The sequence below is a fragment of the Centroberyx affinis genome, unplaced genomic scaffold (assembly GCF_046629955.1).
Source record: "Centroberyx affinis isolate AG114_WGS23_722 - 3 ecotype Tasmania unplaced genomic scaffold, CSIRO-AGI_Caff_v1 ptg004590l_1, whole genome shotgun sequence".
Classification (NCBI taxonomy): domain Eukaryota; kingdom Metazoa; phylum Chordata; class Actinopteri; order Beryciformes; family Berycidae; genus Centroberyx; species Centroberyx affinis.
Genome location: NW_027282208.1, coordinates 82,501 through 106,947, shown reverse-complemented (window position 1 = coordinate 106,947; position 24,447 = coordinate 82,501). Strand labels below are relative to the sequence as shown.

Sequence of the window (24,447 nt, the reverse complement as noted above, 5' to 3'; positions counted from 1 at the left end):
GGCACAGTGCCTCTATAATAAAATATTATTGTGACCCCAGAAGTGAGAAATAAGAGCTGAGGAGAGAGGTTGAAAGGATTTAATACTTCAGGACAAAATCAGGCTATGTAGGGTTTAAGAGTAAAAGTTTAGTAGATGTCTACGTCTTAGACTACATCTTCTAGGTTAAATGACAAAAATAAAGCATTATCTTGTGCATTTTTTATATTTACAGCTTTTAATGCATTGTTTAAATATGTAATAATGTATTTACTGCTTGGTCTAAAACTTGTTCTATACATAGCCAAAAAGATCCTGGACGATATGAGAGCTAAAGCAGAGATGCAACGTTGAAATGACGTCTAGCGCTCAGTGGGGAGTGAGACATGAGGGGATCTGTCCCATTATCTAGACCAGTGGTTCTCAACGTGGGGTCCAGGGACCACCAAGGGTCCTTGAGGGGGTTCCAGGGGGTCCCCAACAAATTGATGAATTGTTAAACTTCAGCATTTATTTCATTTTGAGTTAATTTTATTAGAGAAAGTAGAAGAATGACTATTTTGATCATAGTTTCACTGTTATCTCTCTACCTACAATACAGATAGTCATGGAATTCTGGACAAAATCATATCTGACAATAAAAGTATTCTCAGATTTGGGCCCGAGAGACACAATCAAACGGGGGTCTGTGGCTCTAATATGGACTAAATTAGGGGTCCTTGATATGAAAAAGGTTGAGAATCACTCATCTAGACATAGTGAAACAGAAAGGAGACGCACATCCCAATGGTTTCTAGCAGGTGCTGCAGTATAGCAGCTCAAAATGGATTAAAAAAGCTCCTATTGCAACTATTGCACAACGTTTCAACGTCTAGTTTTTTTTAATCCATTAATCCATTAGTTAGACAAACCTATCTAGGTCGCCACACCTTCTTCCAGGTGTGACCTAATTACTCTACTGGGACTCTTTTTGTATATATGTATTTGGTGTGTCATTGCTGTTTGTATAGGCCATGAGAAATGTCTTGATAAAGGTCTTGTACCCCAATGTTGAATCTGCATTTGTTTTCCATGTGTCATTGTGAACCCGTAGTCATCAGCTCAGTTGTGTATGGTGCAAAGCATGAGATAAAACAAATGTAAACGAGGATCAATTAAACTTCGAAGGGGAAGAAGAGGTGAAACGGCTGTAGCTGTTTTGCAATTTGTGGTTGAACATTGCTCTCCAAATGACATACTTCTATCGAGTCTTAGCTTTTCATGTACAATTTGGAAATCTGGTATAAACTTGTGTATATGTGTGTTTTGTGGAAGTTCCCCTTTATGTGTTTCTCCTGGATCTTTATACATTAGTACCGCAGACAATTCACTTGACAATTCAATCCTACTTGAATGTACAGTTGAACCAAACTAGTATATCACAGTATATTATTACAAAAATCTGGTGTTTTTCCACCAATTAGTGACCATTCATTGTAAATTTCGATGGAGGCAGAGAGCAAATTTAAATTTTGTTCCAAACATTTAGGATGATGGTGCAAAAGTGCAGCAGTAGGTCAGAAAAAAGTGAAAGTGGCAGTTCTACAATGGCTACATCTATATATGTGTGTGTGTGTGTGTGTGTGTGTGTGTGTGTGTGTGTGTGTACGTGTACTACCTGCATAATATGAATGTGTTTGTGTAATGTCTGAGTTTGTATGTGTCTCTCTCTCTCTGTCTACAGTTAACTGCTGAGGAGGAGAGGGTAGGTCTAGGCCTCTTTTTGCCCTCCTCCCCTCTCTCTCTCCTGTCCCCCAAATACACACACACACACACACACACACACACACACAAACACACACAAACATGCACACGTTCAAAATCAAGCACTTCACTTACAAAAAACCCACCCAAACCCTCTTTCTAACTACCAAACCTCTTTTTGCCCAGTAGTACAAGCCTGCCGTATCTGTTTTATGTTTGATCTCCTCTATTCATAAAGCAAGAAACTAGACCTCCTCCTCCTCCCCCTCCTCCTCCTCCTCCTCCTCCTCCTCGCTAGATTCCCCAGTATTCACTCCTATAAAACAGTGCCCAAAGAATAACCTTCGGTATCCCTTTCCACCTGATCTCTCCTGAATTCTCCCCATGAGCGAAGTTCCTTGCATTTGTAGAAGTATATGAGGGATTTATGTCAAACTGTGTTTTCATGGTGCTGCTTCTTCCCCAAGCTTGAGAACGAGGAGGAGCCTGAGGAGTTTGATGAGGAGGTGGGTCCACCTGTCCCGACTTTCAGATAGACAGTTTGAATAAAGTGACTGGTGGTCAGTTAGTGAGACATCAGCATTACCAAACTTTGATGCATTACGCTGAGATCCTCTCTCAAATCCAACCTACATACCAAATACTTTCTTTCGACCCTATGTCGTACTGTACCAGTGGTTATCAAGCTGGGATTTGGGGGGGGTTCAAATTGCATAGATTTGAAAATTTTTCAGGATTCTGGAATAGTTCTATCATACAAAACTTTACTTTATTACACTTCTCATTAAACTGGTGAATATTTGCTTGTTTGCGTGCTTCTTCCAATAATCAGCCAAGTAAAATACCCTGAAATTAGAAAATAAAAATCATCATTTGTCATCAGAGTTCACTATTCAGGCGGTGCATGATGTGATGTGAGGTGATGTGATGGGGGGTCACAAGTCAGCATCGCTTTATTTGGCACAACCAAAAAGATCCAGAATCACTGTATGTGTGTAAAGATCATGCACAAGGGACTGCTACATTGCATCTTGTAAATTTAATAAATAAATGAATGAATGCATCTTGTAAATTTAATAAATAAATGAATGAATTATCACAAATTAGTGTCTAATTTAGTTACGCTTACTTGGTCGACTGGATGCCAGCATAATCTGAGAATGATGCTGCAAATAGTTGTTACCGCACTGTATGTGTCCTTACAAAACCTGTAAGTGGAACAATACTTGATTATAAGAATGTTTTTTTTTTTCTGTCTTATTATATCATCAGATTTCTTTTATCCCATATTTTATTTTCTTTGTTTGTTTTTTTGTTCCATCCTCACCAGGCCATCTCTGACAATGAAGGGGAGGATGACATGGTGGGTAGGGCTAGGATTAAGTTCTGTGATATTAATCTGAGTTTTCATTAAAGTGGCTTAGTGTCAGCAAAAAAAAAATAAAAAAAAATCGGTTTATCTAATCCACTTTTTCTGCCTTTTTCAAATAATTGTCTTTGTTGGGGGCCGTTCCTTATGGCCGCCAGTCGGAGGACTCCAAGGTGAGAGAGGGTTTCTAGATCATTCCCACTGAGGCCTTTTTCATTCCATATGATTTCTTCTATTCCTTTCTTTGGTTTTAATTATTTTGTCTTATTTCACCTCTTTTTTTCTTGTTCTGTCCATCTCGACCTCAGTCTGGCTGCTCGGACTCAGAAGGATCTGAGGTGAGGGGGATTATGGGAGAAAAGAAAACCTTAAAGGTGGAGGATTGAGGTTTTTAACAAAGCGAAAATCCATCCTAGATAGTATTCACATGTATATTTCCTCGGATCTTGGACATTTTTATATCATTTTAATTTCAATATTTGCAAATAAGATAGGAACCAGAGACTTAAAACTGTGATTTAATTTCGTTGTTAACATTTGTTCATCTAAGTGAGGGCAGCAAAATGTACTTAGAGTATCAAAGTAAACATACTCATTATGCAAACTGTCCCCAGAGTGAGAGAGAGTTATATTTTGCATAAATTATTGGAATATTAATATTGATTTATTGACATACGTGTACATGTAAGCAGCATTTTAAAGTTGTCAACGTGAAGCTAATCTTAACAATTTAGCTATACTTTTGGGTTGTCTAATCTAACAGTGCTATTTTATAGTTATTTTATAAAGATGATCAAATGTTTTAAATATAAAATATTGATCTGAAAAGTAACTAGTAACTATAGTACAAAAAAAGAATAAAAAAGTACAATATTTCCCTCTAAAATGTAGTAGAGTATAAGTACAAAGTTGCATAAAATGGAAACTCAAGTAAAGTACAAGGACCTCAAAATTGTACTTAAGTACAGTACTTGAGTAAATGTACTTAGTTACTTTCCACCACTGCTGTTTAGAATGAAAACCTGCAGACTGTCACATGATGTGAGACCACTGGTTTAGAGTCTTAGTTGTCTTATTATTTCTCGCTTTAGGAGATGCTTCTTAGAGTCACAAATCTCGACTCAACTGTCCAAGATCACAGGAATTATGTATAATGTTACACATTTTGTGCACTGAGTAAAATGACTTTTACCCTGTTATCAATTTAAATTCCCTTTACCACCCAACTCCTGCTGCCTAACCACAGTTTGCATATCCCACCTTAGTCCTGACGCCAAATCGCCTATAAAGCCACCAGCGCCACATACTAACAAAGCTCTTAACAGATTTACAGGGACTCTAACACAGCCTCCCTCCTCTCGTGAGTGCTTAATAGACTACCAGTGGGCTGCCAGATAATTGAATTTCAGAGTGCATCAAAATGTTTTGTATTTAGCTGCCCTGTGGGGGCTTTCACAATGGCTTCCTTTGCCGCCTGACAGGAGGCGCCTGCAACGCGTCGGCGATGAGCTGGAATATTCAGATTAGGAGCAAAGGGAAAAGAGCGAGCATCAGATAATGAACGGGTGCTAGAACCCGGGCTGTGCTGCATAATGGCTGGCATTACTGTTGGCTTAACAGCTGCGGGAAGTTACAATGGAGAGGAGTGATACTGTTTATGGTTCCTGCTAAGTGCATCGACCCTTTGTCTGTTGGGCTTTTGTTTACAAAGTGTGTGTGTGTGTGTGTGTGTGTGTGTGTGTGTGAGAGAGAGAGAGAACCACCTTTTATACTGAGAAATTAGCTCCAGGTTCATTAATGCAGACAGTCCATTTTAACTGCTCCAGACAATGAATGTGTTTAAACTTCTTAAAACTATGGAACAATATGTTGTTTTTGAACTTTAGGGGTTCTTTAGATTGCAGTTATATGGGAGCCCTATTGTGTTCCTTGAGAAACCCCTTCAGAAAGGGGTTTTCTTTGTGAGGAGGAGCCCTGAGATGCTCATTTGCTCCCTTTGGATGTTAGAGGAAGCCCTGATGTTTTTGGCTTGTATTTATCTTCATTATTTTTACGTTGTTTTGTATTTCACTTGCGCCTGGATTATAAATGGGTGAAAATTAGGTTGAGTAAACAGTATGGCTGTCTAGACCTGGGAGCTCCAGAAAGGGGAGTCATTATTTTTGGTACACTGGCAGAGGGCTGGGTATGACCCCCCCACACCCCCTCCTGTCTGCTCCAAAAATATCTTTCCCTTAGAGGCCTGAGTGGTTCTGTAGACTCTGATTTAAATTGGACACTTTTTGTGGCTGATGCTCTCATAGAGCGACTCTCAGTGAGCGAGCAGGTAGGAGTTCAGTGTCTTTCTGTCCTGCATCACTTTGCGGGACATCACACCTGTGACCTTTTGATTGTGGGACGGCCTTTCTAACCACTAGGACTTCCTGCCACGCGTTTTAATGAAGCAAAGCGGCCCAGCAGGGTTCCCGCTCGTCGCTGACCCGCTGGAAGTCATCAGGGAACATCAGGGAATTTTTACAAACGAGTCAGTTAACAGGAATGTATTTCACAACTTGTTTCACACACTGATTGCGTTAGATGGTTGGTGGTTTTCAGCTGTTTTGTCTCAACTGCAGTGGAAACCAGTGAACATTTTTAGGCCCTGGAAGCACTCCAACTAAGTTATGGAGAGTCTGAAAAAAAGTCATGGAATTTTATATCAGGGCCATGGTGGGAAACCTGGCAATGGCATTATTTGTTGTTTAATTTTATCCATCCCTTTCCCTTTTTTGGTTAACTGTTAACTTGTTGTATAGTGCTGGATTTTGCCACAAAGCTATGGTCAGTTCTGTGTATTGGGTTGTTGTGGATGCAATAAGTCAATAAAACACAGACTCCTGTCCTGTCCTCAGGTTGACAACAAGGAGAAGGACAAAAAGGTTGGTTGGTCCAGTCCAGTGACAGCTGGTCACCAAATCTTGTGTAGCCAGGATGTTGTGTTTGTGTTGTGCTGTGTTTCCACTGTACTTGTGTCCTTATGTTGTCTCTGTTGTGTGTGTAGAGTATTGGCAGAATTTTTAACTCTGAGCCTTATCTCCATTCTCACTACTGAGTAGATCCTGTATGTTGTGAGTGTTATTGAATTTAACGCTGCACTAGGCAACTTCGCACATTGGCGGCCCCAAATGGCAACGAGAGGTAACTGTTTGATTCAATACCCAGAAATCCTCTCTGCACGTCCTGTGACGTCAGTAAACGTCACTCAGCACGCTCATGTTTCCCAAACGGCCGGTCTGTGATGCTTTATACCAAAGGAAACCAAAGAGACGAGAGAGGAAAAGATCTAATGTTAGTGAGTCCAGCTTTCACTGGACAGAGCACTGCTCACTTTCGCTCTCAGGTTTTTATTTGTCACTTCCTGTGGGCAGAGAACTTTTCCCGCCACTGACCATATCTGACATCTGAATTTAATTTGGACAAATGAGGCAAATCTTCAGTGTCTCAATCAGAGGGATGGGACGCTCTTGAGTCTGTTTTTACATAAAAATCTTGCATAGTGCAGCTTTAACTACCAATTTGGTGTGTTTTATAGAATATAAGAAGAATATTAAAGTAGTTTATGCCAAGCAACATCACAAATAAACCTGGAATTGTTCTATTGACAGTGAATTGAAGACTAAATTAATGGGTCTGAACCAGCAAAATGCACCATGGGCATTGTGTCCCCAACCTCAGTCTGTCATTCACTGTCAATGGAAAGAGTCCAGGATTTGTCACCCGATGACATTGCAAATTAGTGTCTTGTCTCTATCATTAAGTCCCTGTCGCCACCAGGCATCTCTGTTCTTATCCAGCAGTACTAAAGAGACGCTGAGAGTTTGTCGGTCGGCTCCTGCTGATTCTGAGACTGTTGAAAGTCTGGTTGACGCACGGAGCTCTTCTGCTAAAACTTTAGATATTTTCAACTTTCCGCACGAACAGATTTCTAAACTGTCAGCGCTGTCAGGAACACACGACAGCACGTCCTTTCCATTGAACATGAAGACACAAAGCAGCCGGCGTTGAACAGAGAGGCTCCTTGGGGACACGCAGGCTAACATTAGCAGAATATTGATCCATTCTTCCCAGTCTCATCACTTAGTAGATATTTTGTGGCTGTTATTAAGTTAAGCCATTAATCGCCAAGAATTTTCCATGGCCTTGAGAAATTAGAGCCGAGTCTATTTTTAACTTGTTTTTGAGTTTTTTGGGATGAAAAAGGGTAATGGATAGGTTGTGTCCAGGCTGTGTGTTAAGTGCTGAAAGCGGTTGTGTACGTCTTCACCTCCTCTAGGATGAGTCCTCAGCATATGATGACAGTGAGGAGGAGCAGGAGAAGGTTTGGTTGCTTTACACAATGTTGGTCCTTCCAACATTTCCATAACCAACCTCTCCTCTCCTGGACCGGCCATGATCTGACTGATGTCCATACATGTGTTTGACTGAATCCTCCACTCCCTTTGCGTGTGTGTGTTTGTGTGTGTCTGAGTGAGTGTAAGTGCACATGGTCCTTCTTCTTTTTATCCTGCGCCATGCCATCAACCATCATCCTCTCACCCTCTGTTTCTTATGTTTATGATTGTTTTTCCTTTTTATTCATCTTTGTTTCTTTCCTTTCTTTGCTTACATCATCCAACAGCTTGACAAGGAAAAGGTAGGCTATCAGAAGGAAGTTTAGTGAAGCGGTTAAGACCCTCTGATACCAAGGGCAAAATATAGGGGGGGGGGGGGTTTCTCTCTTTGTTGTTTACTAACATTTATTCCATTTCATCTTTTTCTTTTCTGTTTCGTCATCTTCCTAGACTGTATCCAAGAAGGAAAAGGTGTGTGTGCCACTCAGCTGTATGTGTGTGTGTGTGTGTGTGTGTGTGTGAACAAGAAGTGTGGGACACATCAAAGTTATATGTTTTTTTAATGCATTTAGAGGTGTGTGTGTCTGTGTCTGTGTGTGTGTGTGTGTGTATGTGGTTGTCTGTGTGTATGCGTGCTTGTGTGTGTGTGTGTTTGTGTGGTAACCACTCAGTGGCCACTTTATTAGGTCCATCTAACCGGTACCAGATAGGACTCCTTTTGACCTTCAGAGTAGCCTGAATTATTCAAAGTCTGGAATGTACATGGTGCTGAAAACATTCCAGAAGAAAAGGTCCATGCTGACTCGTTAGCATCACTCAGTCCCTGCAGATTTTGCACATTCATGCTACGAAAATCACATTCTACCTCTTCCCAGTGTCTCTATTGGGTTTAGATCTGCGGACAGAACTTAAAGGAATAGTTCACCCAAAAATGAAAATTCTGTCATCTACTCACCCTCATGCCAAATGAAACACAGGTGAAATTTGTTAGTCCATATAACACACAGGGAGGCTGCAGCACAACTTGGTAGCAGCCTTCTCCAAAACAACTGAAGTCAATGGGGACCTGTTCTTTAGAGCTCCAAAACAAAAACAGCCAAACAATCACACTGTGAATAGAAAGACCTATACACCATTATTTGTTGCAAATCAATCAGCTGTAGTTAAGATTTGCACTAAATGATGGTGTAAATATACTGTAGGTCTTTTTGGAACTCTGAAGAACTGGTCCCCACTGACTTCAGTTGTTTTGGAGAAGGCTGCTATGGAGTTGTGCTGCAGCCTCTCTGTGTGTTATATGGACAAACTTCACCTGTGTTTCAACTGGCATGAGGGGGAGGAGATGATGACAGAATTTTCATTTTTGGGTGAACTATTCCTATAGACGATGTGTGCTGTGTGTCCATTTGACAAAGTAGAGAGCTCAGTTGGTACTAAGGAGTCTAATGTGAGCCAAGAAAACATTTTTCTACGCCGTTACATCACCACCAGCAGCCTGTACTGTGGACACCAGGCAGGATGGATCCATGGATTCATGTTGTTTTACGCCAAATTCTGAACTCGCCATCAGCATGTTGCAGCAGAAAGTGGGATTTGTCAGACCCGGTGGCGTTTTTCCACTCGTCAGTCGTCCGATTTAGCTGTGCATGTGCCCGCTTTAGCTTCATCATCTTGTTCTTAGCTGACATGAGTGAAAGCTGAGCGTGGTCTTCTGCTGCTGTAGCCCATCCATCCATCCATCTATCCATCCAGGTCGGACCAGTGAGTTCTAAGAATCTGTACACCACTAGCTTGAACAAGTTCTCCTGCTCTCTCACCACGGCATTTTTGTCCACTTCTTTTGCTTATTGCACCATTCTGGGTAAACCAGTGGTGTCCAATTAGAGGGACAAGAGTCTGCATCATCAGCTGATTTCACCGATTAGCACACCTTCAAGCAGAGGTATTAGTGAAATGACCTGGTGTATGATTGGTTGGAAGGAAAACCTGCAGACTCTTGGCTCTCCATGGCACATGATTGGACACTATGGCTCTAGACATCGTTGTGTGCAAAAACCCCAGGAGGTCGGCTGTTTCTGAGCTGTTACAACCAGTGTGTCTGGCATCAACGACCATACCACATTCACAGTGGCTGAAATCACACATTTTGCCCCTACTAACGTTTATCCGGACAGTAACAGAACCTCTCGACCCTGTCTGTGTTTTATACATGTCGCTGTTGTCAGGTGAAAGCCTTGTATCCCCAAAATGTCAGCTTTTCAGAAAAACAGCCATATTTTTAGCTTGATGACGTTTTAACAAATTGTTTTGGAAAAAGATTCAATAAGCCCAAAGGTTGTTTTCAACCCATAGAAGCGCATGCAACAATACAATATTCTTTATTTGTACGTGACTCACTATCTGGAGGAGTGAGCTGTTTGCGTAACCAGAGTACGTCAGTCATGAAGTTGCCACTGAGTGTGTGTATCAAGTATGAAAGCACAGCTCATTCCAAAAGAGTGTGCAAAAGTGTGCGGGAGCACGTGTTTGTACCTTGTGTCTCCGGTATCAAAGCGTAGCTCATTCCCAAATGTGTGTGTGTGTGTGTGTGTCCCTGCAGGCTGAAAAGAAAGACAAAGAGAAGCAGGTTGGTTTGTCATTGCTCTGCCCTTCACCCATCACTCCCTCTCCTCTCCATCCAAGTCCCTCGACTTAATAATAATACAATTATATTATTAATTAATTTTCTCTCTGTCTATTCAGAGTTTTCCCCCATTCTCCAGTGCTATCCCTCCCTCTTAAATTCCTTGAACTCCCGATCTTCTTTTCAGTAGATTCTGATGAGTTCATTTCTTGCTGTTAGTCAGCTTTACGTGTCAATATTGTGATTCTACAAAAAATACTAGTGGTAGTGTGTGTGTGTGTGTGTGTGTGTGTGTGTGTGGGAAAGCGGAAGAAAGAGGGAGATTTATTGTGATGGTTCTCTTTTAAAACAATTCTTTTCTCTTCTTTGCCCTAAGGAGGACAATAAGAGCAAACAGGTGGGTGGTTGAAGCACCGCTAATCTTCCTCGCTTAGTTTATCTTGTCAGCAACATGTACACAGATTTGTAAAAGTTGAGAGCCAAAAACACTAGCCGCAGTAGTAGCCCTAGTAGAAATCCTCCTTCATGCATTTATCCTACATCTGTCCTGCATTAATAGTTAATGAAGATGTTTGATACTCTGCCTCTGTTGACTGAGGCGCTAATGATTACTTTGGGTGCTTTGGCTCAAAAGCATATAGTTCAAAACATGGCCGAAAGGGGAAAAGCAGCCTGAAGATCATTTCTTGTAACTTTTGATGCTCAAAAAGAGAGCAAAACTTCTCCACACTATTCCTCTTTGTGATGGTGGAACAGTACAGCAGCAATTCAGCAAGTGTGTAGAAAGTAGTGGAGCTTCTATAACGGTCATATCTGTACTAATATGCACATCTGTAAAATATGGCAAACTGTATCAGTGTGCAGAAACGTAATTTTTATGTTTTATATGGTGTGTTCAGATACAAAAGCTGCATATGAGAGCAGCTGAAGTGCAGATTTGTGTCGAGTTTGACAAATTTAGTGTGTGTAGGTGAGCGTGTGTGTTGTATGGGCCGAGTATAAAAGCGAAGGAGCTGACCATTTCAGCAGCTCTGCTCTTGTCTGCTGCCCTCCTGTTACTGCCGTCTGATTGGTCGACGATATGACTCAGACACTTCCCAGAATCCCATTCAAGGAAACGTTCCCATTCGCCAGAACACTCGATCTGGCCGTCGGCTGAGGCGGCGCAGCCTAATTAGATTTGTGCTGAGTGATTGTTGCTCCGGATGAGGCATTTTTTTCTCGTTGAGCAGGTCATTTCATTTTGTTTCTGTGTTGTGTTTCCTTATATTTACATTTTCTCAAGTGCTGGCTTATCGTTTCCTTTCATGTTATCGTACAATCGTGAGGAAAATATACACAATTTCAAACCGATACAGTGTGTCGCAGACTGTTTCCTAATGTTGCTTTATTATTATTTCTCTCACCAGTCCAAGGAGGAAGTAAACAAGGTTTGTTTGCCCAATCACAGAACAACTTCCTTATTCCCTTGTAGAACTCTTCCTCCCTGCGTTCCACCTGTAACTTTTCTAGAAGTCAACCTACAGTATTTAGCTGCTTCAAATGAACCTCCCACTCCTGTATTTAGACTGGTAGTCAATGTAGAAGTCATCTTGTTTTGCATTTATCCTGCAGCTGTCCTGCATTAGTACCACAGACACTGTAAAACCAAATTAGCATATTGTAGCACAGAACTCCTAATGTCTCTCAAGCTAGATTCCTTCTATGTTCTGGTGGCAAAAAAATAACTAATTTTGCAATAACAATTCCTCTTTTACTTCTTTTACTAAACTCACCCACTCACCATAACCCAACACACCAGGCAGTATCACAAAAATCACCCTGGCTTCCCCTCATACTCTTTTTAACTGCTGTGCATATCCATAATGTAGGCTACAACCCTGTTGCTGCGAAATATTGTTGTTGTTTTTTTGTTTTCCTCATCAATATCCCGCACAGTACTGTCTGCAATTTCTTCTTCCTTTTTCTTTTGTGTCTTCTCTCGTTTTTTTTTTTGTTTTTTTTCTGTCCTCCTGGGAAGATCGAAGCCACAGCTGGCACAAAGAAGGTACAGTAGAGCGATAGAGAGAGACTTCTAATGTTAGACTGTGACTGTAGTGAGAAAGAGAGTGTGTGTGTGCGTGTCTGTGTGTGTGTGTGTGTGTATGTGTGTTTGTTTGTGTAGAAGCTTCTTGTGTTCTTAAGAGTTGTTTTCCTCATGTTTACCTACCCCATCCCCACCTTGGCATCTTATCTGTTCAGTGATGAAAACACAGACACCAAAATCATCCATGTGTCCCCGGTAGATCATTACCCCCGGTGCTCCATGCTAACACTTTAGCATTCCACTATGTTGAGTGATAGTAGGCAACTAGCATTATCTCAAAAGTGAGAAAATGAGAACTTGTAGCAGCTCTAAAGATAAATAGTAAGTAATCCTGAATGATATGTGGCAGTTTTGTGTAGGAAATTGTTAAAATTTACATGAAATATGATACAAAAATAATGTACTGTTTTGAATTACGTGAAGGCGAAGTGGGCGATGGGAGACCGTGGGAAATTCTGGAGGAAATTCCAGCAATACTTGCAGTACTGAGAACAAATATTTATGAGTAGTAGTACTTTTTCAACCAATGGGAGAATGTACAACAAAAAATTACTACGCAGTGGATGAATACGTGGTTGCTCACCTGAAATAGTTCCAAAAATAAACCTGGCTACATCAGCTATATTGAGTTAATGATGCTCAATTTTTAAAATGTAGGATTCTACAGGCCATAGCGTATAATAAAAACCATTAGCAGCTTTTTATTACACAGTCTTCTCACTTTGGATAATGTCTAGTTACCTACTATTATACTTATACTATATATTCTCATCACTTAACAAGTAAATTGACTAATGGGCCAATCTCCCCAAAAAATGCTGTATTCCTTTAAGGGTTCAATTGTGCTATCTTGACATTGTCTCTCTTTAATGTCTTTCTCTTTTACTACAGTGTTCACCCTGCTAAGCTGTAGATAAATTGAGCTTGCGACCATGTACTTGCTGAAATGGTCTGTTTTAATGGAGTATACCATATTATTTAATATGCAATGGTTAAAGAACTGAAGTCATCAGTGATTCAGTTTATCTGCACTATCCAGCCCCAGGCTTGGCAACAAACATCTCTTTATATCACTACTGTTCTTGATTTATAATCCTCTGGAACATAGAGTTGTTTTGGAAGGGATTGTTGGTCTGTATTTTCATTCATCTTTCAAGGTTACTGCGCGCGCACACACACACCACACACACACACACACACACACACACACAGACACGCTCACTGCTAAGTGCCTATAAAGATTTAAGTTTGACTTGTATGGCAAAATGATCTAAGCGTTAATAAAAAACGACAAAGACGAAATGACGTAAACATGGACAAGCAAAAGAGACAAAGAGAACTCAGTGTTTTCTTTTTTTGTGGAGTGAGTGGAGTCCAGCCTTTCTCTTCACTCACTGCAAAGTTTCCTCAGTTAAAATGCAGAGCGCTCCAAACGCAGTGTCACCTGAAAGTCACTGCTCTGCTTTAGTCCAATTATATGGCGTGGCTGGCTGCCCAACACCTCTCACTACACAATCTATCTAATGACACAGTTTCACAGTTAGCGCCGGCACACTTTCTACAAAGACACTTTGGGATGCTTATGGATATTGCGCAATGGTCTAGCCACTTGCCATAAGCCATAACTTGTGGACTACAGTTGAGGTCTTGCATACTAAACAGTTTCAGGCTGTATTTTACAGCTTTACTGAAGTTCTGTTGCCAACCTCCTCTTAGTGGCTCTCATACCCCTTTTTGACCAAGGCAGTTCGAGGGCCGGTTCGGAGCCGGTGCCTAATCTCGAACCAGTTCTTCACGTTTCGACAGAACCGGCTCTCGGCCAGGAAAACTGGTTCCAGAGTGGCACCAACACTTTGCTGGTCTAGAATAAAGAACCGCTTATGTCAGTGGCTGGGGGCGGGATTATCGTGACCAACAAAACCAACAAGACCAAGAAGAAGTTAAAAAAACAGAGCTTCATGGACGTGAAATCGTGTCGACCGGTCGTGTTTGGCTGCCAATGAAGGCTCGCAAAGCCAGGAGCAACACTTGTAAAGAGACGTGGTCCGCCATTTTGGTTGTTGTGCTTGAAGTTGGCGCTAGTGTTGCTGGGAAAGCGGAGATGTATACAGACGTATACAGTGACGTAATGACATGGCTCTCTAGCCAGCTCTAGCCCGTGGAAAAGCAAACCGGTTCTTAGAAGGTTCGCAAGTTGAACCAACTGCGACCCAGCACCAGCACTAGGTTCCAGTTGGTGGAAAGGGGGTAACAGTCACTCTTAGGCTGCATGTCCATTGGAAAGCTCTAATTTGCAGCTCTGGCTTTTCTGTTGTTATTGTCAAGGGAAGGGATCAAGGAGGTTAGGGATGCATTGTTGCACGTTGCTGATAACAGTGAGAGTTTAGCATGCTTTACCACTAGCTTAGCATGTTATTAAACCAATCAGATCGCCAAAATGTAGAGAGTTTGCCCCAACAGACTCAAGACGTTCCTTTACATTTATTTGTATCTTGAGTCCTTGGAGGAAATCTTGACCACATAACGTGCGTCAAGAAGCAGCTGGTCAAAAATTGGTTCTAATACACTGGCTTCCTCCTTAAGTACAAAACAGACGTGAAATATTGATGCTCAGATGTTTGATTTTGTTGTGAAAATCCACTTCAAGCATTTCAGAAATAGAAAACTCAGATGAACTCATGTCAAAGTTCAGACTGTGTAAGTGCTGTTCTCTATGCAGGAACGCCACTTTCCATTTCTGAGACTTTCAAAGTGGATTTTATCCACAAAATTGAATGTTTGAGTGTCAATTTTTCACATATATATGTGTATACTTACAGAGGAATCCATCATATGAGAACCCAATTTTTTTTCCCAGCCACTTGAGGTTTTCCATGGGTCAATGACTCAAGTAAATACAAATGACCGTTTGGGCGAGGTGGTGCTCAGAAAGCAGGGTGGTTATAGTGAGCAGGGAGACCGTCCTTCAAACAGAGGACCAGGATTCAGTTCCACATGTCAGTAAGCAGCCATCCGCCCTGCTGAAGTGTCCTTGAGCAAGACACTGAATCCCTACCAGCTGCAGCACTGCTGCTCTGTAGCTGAGCCTGATCTCAGAGGAGGGAGGCAAGCGGCATCACGTTATCATTGTTATTAGCTAAAAAACAGAGGTGACTGGTAGACATGATTTGCCTGGGTCCAGACCTTTGAATCCGCCCACTCCACCAAGTTGACTGATTCTGGTCTGGCATCATGACATGAAACAGCGGTTTCTTGATTGAAAAATGATCGGTCCAATGAGCGACTAACGATTAGCCAATCAGCGCCATGGACGGGACTAACGCCGTTGTCAAGCTGTTGTCAAGCTGTGCGCCGGAACCAAGGAGGAGTAATAACAACAATGGCGACCGCTATAGACAAGATAGACACTGCTGTCGAGGCTGTTCTAAATCGATTAAAAGTACCAATTACTTTCTGAACAGCACTCTGCTTTGAAGGCATGTTTTGCATGGGAGATGGTTTTTTTTCGCTTCAGTGTCGACTTAAAATGACGTTAGATTCAGGCGGATACGTTGGTCTCTGATTGGTTAGGGAAAATCGAATCCTCCCCCCCTGACGGAAATCGGTTAGAGTGGAGGCAATGTCAGACTGAAGATGGAAATGGAGTTTAACGAGTTGACAATTCTGTCTGATATCAGGCAAAGACATGATGGTTTAGTCTGTTAGAATTCCTCCCAGGTCTTCTGTCTGTGACATAAATCAGTCCATAGTGGGCATCAGTAAGCTAATTCTAGAGCGCCTCTTTATCGACTTCCTCCCAATTTATATTTTCAACATCAGCGGGCTCAGGGGATTTCTGGGAAGCATTCACCTTGGTTATTACAATTATGTTATTATGTTCACTGAATGCGACTTTCCACACTCGAGAAATACCATTTACAGAGGGAAAGGGCTAAGAGGAAAGAGCGACAAGCCTCCTGCTGTCAAATGACTTGTTGCCTGTGTGTAAAAGATTTTTATTTCACATCTCACAGGTCCTTGTGGCGGCATTTTGAAAGGCCTGCTGGAGGTGCAGGAAACGGCGCGTTCTTTATAACGTCAAGCGCTCTTTTCAGACACTGTTGAATGGGTTTGAAGAGGCAGAGATGAGCGTGTCGTCTGTTTCTGTCTGTCACATCATCTGCAAGCTCTTCTCAGCCACAGTCTTCTTAGTCTTTTAGCCAGCATGTCTTTCCTGTGTCATGATCTGTACCTTCCTCATCCGAAAGCGCTGATGCACACACACACACAAAACATTCACATACTGTAAGTCACTGTCTTGTATCTCTGACTCACACATACTGTAAACACACACACACCTAGACACACACACACACACACACACTGGCACTGCTAAATTAACCTGCTTACTGCAGCTTGCAGTATGTCCTCTCCCTCAACTCCCAGACCGCTGATGCTCTCATCACGACTTTTGTCACCACACAATACACACACACACACACACACACACACACATACTCATCTCCACCTTCTAGATCTATTCCCATAATAGTACATACATACACTTTTTGCCTTTTTGTTTATCATCCAAGTCAGCCTCTTACCATAATATCATAAGTGATAGTTTCGGTTTGAGTCTACTATTAAACTGAATGCTATCTCCTTCAAATTCATTCATGGTAACGGGCCGCTCGTAACCCCACGAACACACTTAAGTTTATTTTAAACTACTGTATGTGCACAGTTCTGCTCAAAGATCCCAAGGCACACATGTGCAGAGATGAAACTGATGAGATGTGGATATTAACTGTCGACCTACAGATTAATTGTTTTCAATCACAAAAGCATCGCAGAGGGCTTGCAAAAAACGAACAGCTAAAACAACGTTTGGTTTAGTTTCCGAACGCGTAATTATAAGAAGAATAAATCCAAAGTTTGCAATACTCACCTGCATCTCTCAGCTGAAATGAGTGTCTTTCCATCGGAGAGCAACGATGATCAATTACTGAGGTGTTAAAGATATCAGGAACCAGAATGGGGTCGATAGCCACTGTGACTCTCCGCACTTTAAATACTGTTATGAAGTGAGACTGTTACAGCAACGCAGGGGTAGCTGTGTTAGTGATTGTAAAGGCTTGAAATAACCTGGTGTCATCTTTCTGTTCTGGTTTGTGTGTGTGTGTGTGTGTGTGTGTGTGTGTGTGTGTGTGTGTGTGTGTGTCTAGCTGGACACGGAGGCGGCTGACATTCTCAATGAGCTGCAGGTGAAGCTCAATACCATCCTGGATAACTTCAGCACCATGTTTGGCAAGAGGTAGGACACACACACACACACACACACACACACAAATATACTGTCAGCTCCATCCACTGAACCATATACCATCCACTCCTCATCAGTTTTTGATGGATGAGGATGATCTTACAGACTCATAGAACTTGTCTCTGACTGAGTCTCGTCTCCTCTCCAGTTTCCAGACCCGTATAAACGGCTGCATGCGTCAGATGGCTGAGATCCTGTACCAGATCAAAGGCCCGCCCAACCGCAGCACGGCCGAGGCGGACGCCGACGCCATGCTGCGGCCCCTCATGGAGTTCCTGGACGGGAAGTAAGTCGAGGACTCGCCGGTTGCCAGTTTGGGGGCAGATTACAGCTCCTAGGAGGAGGAAAGAGCCGTCTGGAGGAGTGGCTCTCAACCTTTTCGGCTTGTGATCCTCAAACACAAAGCAGCGCTACTCATGAGCTTCTGTTGCTGGCATGAATGAACAGAATTGTGAACTTTGACACCAAATAATGATTTTTGTTGACCGTTTTCTATTTTACTTGATTAATTACTGGGAGAAGCCTAGAGGCTGCAAATTGCAAAATACAATGGCTTCCACTATACAATGCAGGGGCTGGATTCACCAATGTGTTCTTAAGATAGATCTTAAGAAATGACACAAGAGGAAATTTTAGGAAGTTCTTAAGAAGGCTCTTAAGTGCAATTCCTCAATATTTTCTTAGTAACAGTCTCATTTCTTACGAATTTCTTTAATTTTCCTACTTAAGAACTTCTCAAAATAGGGCCTGAATTAATTACTTAGGCTTACTGCCATTGAGACTAGGAGACAAGGCTAGGAGGCAACCCAAAGTGCTTCCATTTACAAAACACTTGGGTAAAAACCTATTTAGGGCAACTAAAGCAAAGATTTAAACATTGGTTGCTGTTGGTAACTGTAAAATTTGCTAGCTTATTTTCAATAAACATGAGACAGAGGCCTACCTGGCCCTACACCAAATAAAGCTTTACAATAAATGTTCATCTTAATGTTAGGTGTAGGAGAACCTATGAAGACTTTGAACTATAACCTACTTATTTAAAATGTGTTTAAATATATGATATTAGAGGCTTACCTTTTCACTGTAGGAGTTTTAAGACAGGTGAAGGGTCTTAAAGTTAAGAAAAAAATCAAGAACAAATTTGAGAACTTTCATTTCAAGAATACCATTTATTCGTACGTTTTTTCATAAGAAGAAAGAAGAAACATAAGAAGAAAGTTAAGAAAATATATAAGAACTGTTTTTGAGAATAGCATTTTTTCTTATTTTTTTTGTTAAGACTAAAGTTAAGAAAAAAATGGCACTTGAGAAGATTTTTTTTCTTAAGAGGGTTTTGTGAATCCGGCCCCAGGTTCTTTGGCTCAGACAAATGTGTTGCTGAAAGCTATCAGTGTTAGCTCACATTTTCTGGTGTGTGTGTGTGTGTGTGTGTGTGTGTTCAGTCTTAGTATCTTCGCTGACATCTGTGAGAAGACGGTACTGAAGAGGATCCTGAAGGATCTGTGGAAGATCGTCCTCAGCAGCCTGGAGAAGACCATCGTCCTGCCTCAGAGCAACGACAGCCTGGTGGGCACACACACACACACACACACACACACACACACACACACACACACACACCTCAATGCAATCACAACTAAAATGCATTAAAGCTATCTGATATTAAGAGGCCAGTGTTTTTTATTCAAGACGATGGCACACAGTACTACATAGAATATATTTTACACACATGCATGATGGTGTGTGTGTGTGTTTCTGTTTGTCTCTGCTTACTGGCTCATTCCTCTTGATATACGGGAAGTAAGTGTGTTAATATGATTTTAAACCATTAACACACTTCCTGTACACCAAGAGAAGACACCCAGCAGGACTCTGACTCCCTCTAGTGGTGGATGTCAACAGCTCTTTTTGTCTTGGGCAAAACTTTTAAACAGTCTTTACATGAGTGATACACCGCATGTTCCACAGTGGTGGAAAATAACTAAGTACATTTACTCAAGTACTGTACTTAAGTACAATTTTGAGGTACTTGTACTTTACTTGAGTATTTCCACTACATTTCAGAGGGAAATATTGTACTTTTTACTCCATTACATTTATTTCACAGCTATAGTTACTAGTTACTTTTCAGATCAATATTTTATATTTAAAACATTTGACCATCTTTATAAAATAACTATAAAATAGCATTGTTATAGATTAGACTACCCAAAAGTATAGCTAAATTGTTAAGATTAGCTTCACGTTGACAACTTTAAAATGCTGCTTACATGTACATGTATGTCAATAAATCAGTATTAATATTCCAATAATTTATGAAAAATATAACTCTCTAAATGGGGACAGTTTGCATAATGAGTATGTTTACTTTGATACTCTAGGTACATTTTGCTGCCAATACTTATGTACTTTTGTAATACTTTTGTACTTAAGTAAATGTACTTTTACTTATGTAAGATTTTGAATGCAGGACTTTTACTTGTAATGGAGTATCTTTACATTGTTGTATTGCTACTTTTACTGAAGTAAAAGATCTCAGTACTTCTTCCACCACTGATGTTCCAAAGTGTAAGTCTAATGTTATGATGCGATCACAGCTACAGGTTGTTTTCTTTGCTCCAAACCACAGTGGAAAAGTTTAATTTTTTGCATTTTTGTATGTGGTTCATTAGGTTCATTCTGCCTAATTACCAGCCAACCAGGGCTTGTAAACAGAAGTCATGTGGATTCACAAGAAGCTTGTTTATCAGATAGTTAATTAGAAACATGCACCCCAGTTCGAACCAAACTAAACGAGTAAACACTCCAAACTATGAGTGTTGTGTTCACTGGAACGCAGGAGAACAAATAAGGATCATTTTCACATGCAGCAGCCCATGGCAGTGTCACATGGAGATACCAAAAAGAAATGGCAAATGCCTTTTTCCTCAGAGAAAGTGCTTTTTTCTCGGTATATATCCTTCCTTACCTGATTTTGTGTTCTCTCTCTCTCGCTCTCTCTCTCTCTCTCTCGCTCTCTCTCTCTCTGCCCCCCCTCTCTCTTTTTCTCTATCTCTCTCTCCCTCTCTCTCTCTCTCTCTCTCTCTGCGTCTCTCTCTCTCTCTGCCCCCCCCCTCTCTCTTTCTCTCTATCTCTCTCTCTCTCTTTTTTTCCTCTATCTCTCTCTCCCTCTCTCTCTCTGCCTCTGCCTCTCTCTCTCTCTCTCTCTCTCTCTCTCTCTCTCTCTGCCTCTGCCTCTCTCTCTCTCTTTCTCTCTCTCTCTCTCTCTGCCTCTCTCTCTCTCTCTCTCTGCAGGGTGCCCAGCTTCTCACTGCTGCTAAAGGACTATCTAACCTCAAGGTAACACAGCATACAGCATACAATAGAAGGTTGCTGGTTTGAATCCCATACTGCCTGGGCAAATCTGGATGGGGAAAATGCATGAGGAATATTCTCCCCTTCCACAATCACTGTTGAGCTGCCCTTGAGCAAGGCACTTAACCCCAAACTGCTTTGTTAGAGCTGTGCAGACAATAGAAGACTCCCACACACTGTTTTTCACCCACCATTAATGGTGACTAATGTTGGGTGTCACCTGAGGTTTTCTTATATTATTTTACAATAAATGTTGAAAAGACAACTAATAATGTGTGGATTTGATCAAGTTTTTGTGCTTTTTTGCCATATTCTACCCATTGAGCTACACAGGATCACATACTTGCTCTGTGATCCTGTGATCCAGGCTTGAAAAACTAACAACTGATGCAACATTTTCCCAGTTTCTTATCATTTTCGAGTGCTGGTGCTTTGGGAATGTCTGTGTAATCTCTGTCTGTTAATTGTGGTTGTTATAGGGAGGAGGTGAAACCAAGACCCTGACGCCCAAACAGTGTGTGATTATTGATGCAGGGCTGGAGACTATCAAGGTAGGTGGAGACGTGCACACTCACACACACTTGAGAGATTTTTTCCTCCCACGTCTCAAATCCACATTATAAGCCAAAAAAAAGTAAAAATTTGATTTGGCTGGATTGGTCGGTTTTGAACCGAAACAACTACAAATAGTTATTTTTAAGTATTTCATACCAAGTACAAATTCAGCTAAAAAAAAAAAAAAACTTTAATGGCCATTTTCTCAAAATGCGAAAGACTTATTTTTCAACTTAACTTGTAGATTTAGCTTCTTTTATTTGTTTGTTAATTATTTATATATTATTCCTGGAGTATTTTACATGAAAAAATAGCAAAAAAGGTAGTATTTTCTAGGTAATTAATCTTTTTTTTAGTTTTTTTTTACAAACCCTTTCCAAATTACCAGCGATTTAGTTATTCATCAGAATCAGCGTATACTTCTTCCTACTCCTTTTTGAACATGTAATATTTAATTTGTGTTGTTTATGAGAATTTGTTTATTGAGTTTGTTGTATAGGTTTATTGTTTGTTTCACCCTCGTCCTCCCCGTTTCCCCCCCCCCCCTCTTCTCTCAGCAATACTTCCATGCGGGGGGAACGGGCTGAGAAGGCCTTCGTAGAGAAAAGTCCTGAGCTGGCTTCGCTGCGTTACGCCTGTCCCTCTACTCCCAGAGCACCGACGCTCTCATCAAGACCTTCGTCACCACACAGCACGCCCAAGGTGGACACACACACACACACACACACACACACAGAGTGAGTAAAGAGGCATTTAGTTTTGTCACAAATCTCTTAGCAACCACATCTGGTCAAGGCTGAATGTGGTTTATGTAAATCTACCAGGTCGATTAAAACTGACTGTAATCAAGGTATTTTTTAAGCACTATCTTTTCATCTTTGTCTTCTTTCCTCTCTTGCAGTGCATGATGGGATGGGCATCAGAATCACACCCAGTGAGAAGGTTCGCCCTGACCGGGGTAAGTCAGCAACATTGCAATCTCTGATTTTGTTGCAGTTCTTCCAATATGGTGCCGTGTCTAACCGTTAGTGCCCACTCTTCAGATGCTTCATGATCGGCCTCTACTGTAACAGAAGACTTTATGCCCAAAGCTACTCACTGAAATCTAAGATAAGAAACTGGGTCACTGCAGCAGCAATAAGATCTAGATAAGAACTTAACAAATAGAACAAAGTTTAAAAGATACATTTTCATCCTGCTGTTACAGAGTTTCTATTGGCTTAAAAGATTTAATTCTACATTTTTATATATGTATTTTATTTTACATATATACACAGTACAATACAGACAATACAAACAGATAAAAACAAATGCCACTTATTCCTATTGAAGGCTAAGCTGATGAAGACTGTGATATACAGTCTGACTACTGTTGACAAAATGTACTTATTGGTAAGTCACAGGGTTCTCATCTGGATAGAAAGAGAGATGAAGAGGGCAAGTATAGTAACCCTGTCCCACCATGGAGGAGAGGAGAGGAGAGGAGAGGAGGAAAGGAGAGGAGAGGAGAGGAGAGGAGGAAAGGAGAGGAGAGGAGGAAAGGAGAGGAGAGGAGGAGGAGACAAGGACAAGAGAGGAGAGGAAAGGAGAGGAGAGGAGACAAGGACAAGAGAGGAGAGGAGAGAGGAGAGGACAGGAGACAAAGAGAGGAGAGGAGGAGAGGAGACAAGGAGAGGAGGAGAGGAGATGAGAAGGAGAGGAGGAGAGGAGAGGAGGAGAGGAGACAAGGAGAAGAGATAGAGGAGAGGAGACAAGGAGAGGAGATGAGGAGAGGAGGAGAGGAGACAAGGAGAAGAGAGGAGATGAGGAGAGGAGGAGAGGAGAGGAGAGGAGCAGAGGAAAGGAGGAGGAGAGAGAGACAAGGAGAGGAGGAGAGGAGAGAGGAGAGGACAGGAGACAAAGAGAGGAGAGGAGGAGAGGAGACCAAGGAGAGGAGGAGAGGAGATGAGAAGGAGAGGAGGAGAGGAGAGGAGGAGAGGAGACAAGGAGAAGAGATAGAGGAGAGGAGACAAGGAGAGGAGATGAGGAGAGGAGGAGAGGAGAGGAGAGGAGCAGAGGAAAGGAGAGGAGGAGAGGAGACAAGGAGAGGAGGAGAGGAAAGGAGAGGAGAGGAGGAGGTTATAAATTGTAGTTAGACTGACAGAGCAGATGTGCCAGTGTGCCCCGTTAGCTGCTCCCATTATGATTCACAGATGGAAGAACATGTACAGAAATATATGTGGATCTGCCCATGTGCACGGTTAGCTGTTCACACTATCAGTGATCAGTCACAGTGATATGAGTGTTAAGGCACGGTGCTGTGTGGTGTGGTGTGTGTGTGTCCTGCAGGCTCAGGAGTGAGAAGCCCATCGGAGAGGCCATGGTCCAGATCGACATGGTGCTTGGGAAGGAACGCAAGGTCAGCGTCAGAGGTGAGACACCTGAGCAAGACACACACACACACACACACACACACACACACACACCCACACACACACACACACCCACACACACACACACACACTTATATTACTATACTTGCCCTCTTCATCTCTCTTTCTATCCAGATGAGAACTGTCAGGCCAGCTCCACACTCAGGTCTCTTCTTCGTCAGTTATTTTGAACTCCCAGTTCCCTCTCAAGCTGAAGCCGAAGCCGATTTTCTTTTCAAAATAAAAGCCCCGCAAGGCTGCCACAAAAAACACGGTTGTGAGTGGTGAAATCTCCCTAATTCATGATTTAGCAAAATGTTTAAGGGGACGACGTAGGCTATTTCATGACTGTCTATGATTTGGGTTAGTTGCTTTTGGGATTAGAGATGAAATATCAGAACAATAGAAGTTGCAGGAGATAGGCTATCTCATCCTTCCCCTCCGTTTCTCGCTGATGTTTTCATTAATTTTGTTTACTGCTTTTGTTTTCATTCATTCATGCATACGCTCAATTATTCACACGTACAAAAAAAATGCAAAAACAGCCCATTAGACACATAATTTCAAACAAAAACATTGATTAACCGACCTACAACAACGTCGCATTGAGCCATTAAATTAGCCGACAGAAAAAGACAGTAGTGGCACTGTCCTG

At 41.7% G+C, this 24,447-nt stretch overlaps 1 protein-coding gene across 1 annotated transcript in view; it reads left to right on the top strand.

The window, feature by feature from the left end:
- The window catches only part of LOC139665453 (protein unc-13 homolog B), a 200,352-nt gene that overhangs the window by 173,391 nt on the left and 2,514 nt on the right, over positions 1–24,447 (top strand). Inside the window, 10 exon segments of the mRNA XM_071544463.1 lie at positions 17,375–17,463; positions 17,621–17,758; positions 18,915–19,038; positions 20,767–20,826; positions 21,306–21,377; positions 21,939–21,964; positions 21,966–22,012; positions 22,015–22,083; positions 22,283–22,343; positions 23,716–23,792. Coding sequence (XP_071400564.1) covers positions 17,375–17,463; positions 17,621–17,758; positions 18,915–19,038; positions 20,767–20,826; positions 21,306–21,377; positions 21,939–21,964; positions 21,966–22,012; positions 22,015–22,083; positions 22,283–22,343; positions 23,716–23,792 — 763 coding nt within the window.